This window comes from Mizuhopecten yessoensis, unplaced genomic scaffold, assembly GCF_002113885.1.
Source record: "Mizuhopecten yessoensis strain PY_sf001 unplaced genomic scaffold, ASM211388v2 scaffold8991, whole genome shotgun sequence".
NCBI classification, from domain to species: Eukaryota; Metazoa; Mollusca; class Bivalvia; order Pectinida; family Pectinidae; genus Mizuhopecten; species Mizuhopecten yessoensis.
In genome coordinates, this window is record NW_018407824.1 from 600374 (window position 1) to 606701 (window position 6328).

General features: G+C 37.2%; 1 protein-coding gene across 1 annotated transcript; it reads left to right on the forward strand.

The window, feature by feature from the left end:
* Positions 1–216: 216 nt before the first annotated feature.
* LOC110457003 (somatostatin receptor type 2-like) lies at positions 217–1994 on the forward strand. The gene has a single exon (XM_021508089.1). It carries the CDS (start codon positions 229–231, stop codon positions 1546–1548), a length of 1320 nt encoding a protein of 439 aa, XP_021363764.1. The 5' UTR covers positions 217–228; the 3' UTR covers positions 1549–1994.
* The last annotated feature ends 4334 nt before the right edge of the window (positions 1995–6328 follow it).

Here is a 6328-nt window from a genome sequence, read left to right on the forward strand (position 1 = left end):
TTGTGGACGGGCGGTAATGGCAAATATTAATACGTTAGCGGTGATTCTAAAGTATCAAAGAATCAACACGATACTGTGACAAACGAGGAGCTACTGACAGCTTCGTTCGCTAATGACTGCAATACTCATTGTTCATCATCATACCTAAGGATTATTTTTTTGAATGTTTTGACATAGTATTGCACAGTTAGTTTCGCCTCTCGGTTGTCTGTAATATTTACATAAATCATGGCGTTGAATAACACAACAGACTCGATGGATTGCGATTATTTAGACAATGGTACAGGTGTTACCGGGGATATGAATGTGGCTGTTTCTACTTATGTTGTTGTTGTGTCATACGCATGTATATTCCTTTGTGGTATAGCCGGAAATGGTCTCGTCATCTACGTCGTTCTGCGATACGCTAAGATGAAAACGGTCACCAATTTGTATATATTAAATTTGGCAGTATCAGATTTTCTATATATTCTACATTTACCACTGATATCCACCACCACGTATCTAAAATACTGGATGTTTGGTAATGCCGTATGTAAGATCAACTTTGTATTGTATTCGATCAGTTTTTTCGCTGGAGTTTTTACCCTGACATCGCTTGGAGGAGACCGTTACATTGCTGTATGCCATGCAATAAACTCTCAAGAATACCGAAAACCGAAGTATGCCACCCTCATCATCATTGGCATTTGGTCACTTTCGTTCTTCGTCATGCTGCCTACAATTCTCTATTCCAAAACCGTGCCCAATCACAATTTCCCGGGTAAGCTTACGTGCACGATAGAATGGCCATCAGGACAACTCATACCAACTGAGAAGGCGTACACCTGGTATACGTTCCTGCTTGGGTTTGGTATTCCTGTTTCTCTTATATCTGTGTTTTATCTCCTTGTGATACTGAGGCTAAGGACTGTAGGGCCAGTGAATAAATCCAAAGAAACAAGAAAGGCACACAAGAAGGTAACTAGAATGGTGCTTGCAATCATATCTATTTACATTGTTTGTTGGCTGCCGTACTGGTGCTTTCAGGTAAACCTGACATTGCGACCAAAAGACAAAAGTCTGGAAGACTGGGAGATACTCATGTTCAATATCTTCACTGTGTTGACATCTTCGAACAGTATGCTCAATCCTATTTTGTACGCCTTTCTTAGCGACAATTTCAGACGAAGCTTTCTAAAGTCATTTCAGTGCACTAATCTAATGGATGCCAACAAAAGCTTATATGGAGAAAGCACTTTACCAACAAAACACAGACGCAGTCACGATTACGCCTTCGGAAAGGGAAAAGATATGGAAAAAATAGAACTAAAAGAGAAAGAAAAAGAGAAAAAAACTACGGAAAATAACGAGTATCAAACACAAACAAACGGCAATGTCACTGAGAAGTGTCGTCTGCTTCAAATACACAAGTTCGTAAAACATACTGAGGAGAAAAATGACAACGACAATAGCCTGGATGTTGAAGAACCAGACGACGTTGGAGATCATTCTGACACCGCTGCGTTATATGCAGACAAACAAATTCAAACACGGGAAATTGTGTAATAGGCTGCGCTGAGACGTGCCATCCATAATTCTCGTAAATCAGACATGCAGTTAAACACGTGACTGTCACAAGAGTAGGCTTTAAATCAGGATAGTATACTCAGCACGTAATTAATGTGGCACGCATACCGATTTATATACATTGTAAGTACTCATCATCTTCATTTCATATTGTTGTACGTAAATGCTTGACGTTGTGTTATTGCTGTTTCTCCTGTGTATATAATGTGCATTTATTGATTCAATGTGTCAGATTATGAAATTGAAATCGACTGCATCTTTTCAAATCGTACAGATAAGTTTGGCATCGTCAATTATTGTTCAAATGCAATGTGTTTATTAAGAAATATTGTTACAGTATTAAGGATTAAACTATATAAAGAACTGACAGCTTGGTTATTTAGGAAACTCATCAATCAACCGAACTCAATAAATCTTATCATCATCTCCCAAACAAGTTGGTTTTGTGATTTTATTAGAGTGGACCACCACCAAACAAAGGTGTTATTGCCGTTGTTTTTATAATACAAAATATTGTATTCATTATGATTGTTTCCTCGTTTCAATGTTACCATGAAACACTAAAGAATACAAACTAATATTTTACGATAATATATAACATGAAGCTTCCCATCAGTTTCGTCTTTCAGTAAAAGGCTGGTTGATTATGGCGTTAAGATATTGCCATTTCGTAAATGTGTAGAGTTACTATCGACTTGTTATGGCTTTCAGGAAGAAAACAAAGGAAAACATAACACGCACACAACACTGAAAAATTGTTTGCGTTTTGTCAGTATTACCTCTCACAATGATGTGTCAACCAACCACATCATTAATGTCTTATACAGTCATAGCAACGGCCAATCGGTAATCCGGCAAATTATGTATTTCCACTTCGTTAAATGAGTAAATGAACTTCAGGATAACTGTATTGGTATTATTTCAAAGGGAGCATTCATACCTCCTAATCTTTAAATCACATGAACTGGTTTTGGAGCAAACAAGCTGACCAAAACAAATGTGTTTATTTTAAAGAGTATTTGATTGCTTTTTAATTCATCTGCAATTCTTTGTCTATAACACAATCTCAACCTTTGGTAGTTCCCCAGAGGAAAGATTACTTTTGCAGAATACATTTTAATGAGTTATTACTAAAAGCATGCATAATGTGGCAGGATTGAATTTTATCAAATTTAGTTTAATGTTGTATAATAATTGTTGTATAATAATATGTCCAGTATAGAGGTCAGTTGTGTGACGTCAGTATACATCTATTATCTGATTGGCTATTGGGTTGGCGCGCGATACCTTTGTATGACTAGGTAGACGAGAGACGACAACGACAACTGACAAGAATATAAGTGAGGTATAAACTCGATTTCTCGATTTACAAACTAACCTGTCGATCTTTTCTATTTGTCCTTTCTCCTGTCCGGCGTGCGGTATTTCCCGCGAGCAGTATCTGATATTATTTATACGGTATTTTATATTATTTTAAATAAAACATGTATGTGTGCGTACGCTGGGTTTACCTGAGTGACCGCCATTACACCGGCCGGTACGATTGTGTTTATATTCCATATCTTATTATTTGTATCGTTTATGTTTCCAGACTTGAATATGTGTACAGACTAATACATGAGCTGGACATATTGTAAAGCCTTCTGCCACACAGAGGTGATTATTTCATTATAAGTCATAAGAATCCCAATATATATATATCCTTTTGAATGTCCCGTCATAGTGTACGTCCGTGAATAGTTTTCACCATTTATGAGTAACGTCAACAGTAAATGCCAAAAGGCCATACACTTATAATATAATATATGTGTAAAGGTAAATTGTAATCCATATTGTAACTAATAGATAAGGAAATAGTATATGCCCTATTTCCAATTCTTTATTTGTTATTATATAATCCCCGGTTAAACGTACGTATTTTACAGCTAAGTGTTAATTGTCAGATTGTACTCGTTTCTGTAATATATGTATCGATAGCGTTATGTGTATGCGTAGTAAAGTATTGTATGTTTGTATCGTTGCAGGGTAAGATTTACCTACAATAAAACCACTGGTTCGTTATTAAAACGTCGAGCTTGGGTTGTTTATTTACCCCCAAATACCCCTCGGTTTCAATAATATAATGAAGTATTTTGGTGTGAAACAAAACAGAAAAAGTATCGGTATATTACCATAGTAGAAAATGATAATAAAATCTTCAAGATTATGTGAGATTGTGCATTTGCTATGTTTGGCATGTTAAACAAGTATTTTATCGTTTTTGATATTTCATGAAAATGATTCGGCTGACAGAAAATATACTAGTATGTGGAAAGTTTTTAAAGAAGTATGAAATATAGACTACCATTGTAACTATACATAGGCAAGTTGACAATGTTGAGTGTATCTGAAATTTAGTGAAACTTTTGCATGTTTTTCTAAAAACAAATATCACTACGCTTACTTCATGTATATCAATATGACATATTTAGTATCAAAATAACAGTCATTTTATACACTATCCAATATCATAATTAAATTCGCCTGTGACATTTATCTGTCTTTTTGTAAGGATACCTCCATCACTCAACCTGGTTTTGTTTAGTTTAGTTTAGTTTTGTTGAACGTCCTATAAAGAGCTAAGGTCAATTAAAGTCGTGCCTCCATGTGTGTAGTGTATGCGTGCTTGCGTGTGTGTATGCAGGAGACATGTTATGTTGGTCGGCTTGCTTCCTTGTGATTGCGCGGATATGATGCCGACTTTATAGTGCTATCTCACTGAAATGCCATGCCGAAGGCACCAAGCTTAGCATTTGGCCCGGTAAAAAATAAACTGACATCAAGTGAACCAGTTGTTGCCAATCCCCTTAATGCTTAACGCTAAACAGGGAATAACAACTACCATTTTTAAGGACTTTGGTATGTCCCGGCCTGGGGACAAAACCCATTGCCTTCCTCACCTGGGCAAACGCTCAACACTCAAGCCAAAAGTGAGGTGTTGCCAAGCAAGGCGCTAGAAAATAAAAGGTAGTTAGAAGAAGAAAGAAAGATAAAGAACCCAAATATCGCAATGGGTGCAGCAGATTTATTTTAGTCGCTTTTGTGTCCCCAAAAGGAGGTCCTATACGGTTATCAGTAATAATAATGTATAATCATATATGCAATTATTGTTCATTTTTCTGTATCTACATATGGCGAAAATATCAAATGAATAGAAGCAGGGGCCGAATGAACCCCACCTTTTCGATTAAATAGCGAGCGAACATTTCGAAATTACAGGTATATTTGACAACATATGAGGCTTTGATTACTCTTTGTATTGGTAATACCCATAATTAGTCACCTTTAGTTTTTAGTGGGTTTAACGTTCTCGCAATAGCTAAGCTCAGATGAGTACGGGTGACTGGGCACATTCTAAAAGGTATGAACAGATAGTAGATAGTAAATCGATCACAAGCGGTGCAATCCGTGCAGCACATTATGCAAAGGGGCTCACGCTAGTTGCTGTATACGACAAGCAATGGTATACAGCAGATTTATACTATCTCCGAACTTGCTCTGCGTAATCATTCGCCTTTCGCACTCATGATTTAGTTTGCTACGGTAGGAATTCATACATAGTTATCTTCCAATTTTCATCATGTTTAATGTTGTTTGTCTTTGTAACAGTTAAAGACACACGAAAAAAAACGACGAGGTCATTCAAAGGGCAATAAGTTATATAACTGGATACAACATGACACTTGGTCAAATATATTTCTTAATATAGGCTAGCCACATATACCTAGTGATATTGAACCAATAAGACGTAGGCATGAGCGATGTTTGGTGTGGTTTATGTTAAGCGTCCTTTTAACAGCTAGCGTTAATTGAGGGCATGCCTCCATATGTGTAGTGTATGCGTATATGGGTCTCTTCTCCAAGAAAATTATATTTAAGCTTAAGTGGCTCCCATATCAGTCGCCCTTTACGACTACACCATATGATACGGCCGAAAGACTATGTTCCCGAGCTTAAGGGACATGTTTGAATTATATGTTCTTTTTTTCTCGAGTAATTCATTTCTATGCCAGTAGGTGATATTCGTGATTACAAAAAAATACAAATCTCCCATTAGGACTGAGCATTAATCTCCCATAACGATGTTCGAATATCTGTTCAGGTTTCTGTTTACACCGACACAAATCTCCCATTAGGACTAAGCATTAATCTCCCATATTGATGGTCGAATATATTTGTTCAGGTTTCTGTTTACATCGACACAAATCTTCCATTAGGACTGAGCATTAATCTCCCATTACGATGTTCGAATATCTGTCCAGGTTTCTGTTTACACCGACACATATCTCCCATTAGGACTGAGCATTAATCTCCCATAGCGATGTTCGAATATCTTTTCAGGTTCCTGTTTACACCGTAAGTAGTCCGGCCCAATTTTGTTAACATGTCGTTGATACAACCGTGAAGTGGCAGGCAACGGTTCGTTAAGGGTTAAACGTCTTCGCAATAGCCAAGATCACATGATGACGGGTAACTAGGGAGACACCACTCGGAAAAAAAGGTGGAGTAGTTAGGTAAGAAAAGCTGTAGATTCAAAGTGTGACAAAGGGAGAAACATATCGATGTTGGTTTCTTTGCTGTCCTTTTAGTAGAAAACACCGACGAAATCCCACGATTTTGCAGGGCCCTCACAATAGTCAGCTCTTACTACTAAGAGAAAGCTTTGGCCTCCCCCGAACCTGCAGAGAGGTCCCGAAACAACAGCATTATCGCATACATG

Excerpts from the sequence above, each read along its gene's own strand:
- LOC110457003 (XM_021508089.1), top strand. The coding sequence starts at position 229 with ATGGCGTTGAATAACACAACAGACTCGATGGATTGCGATTATTTAGAC.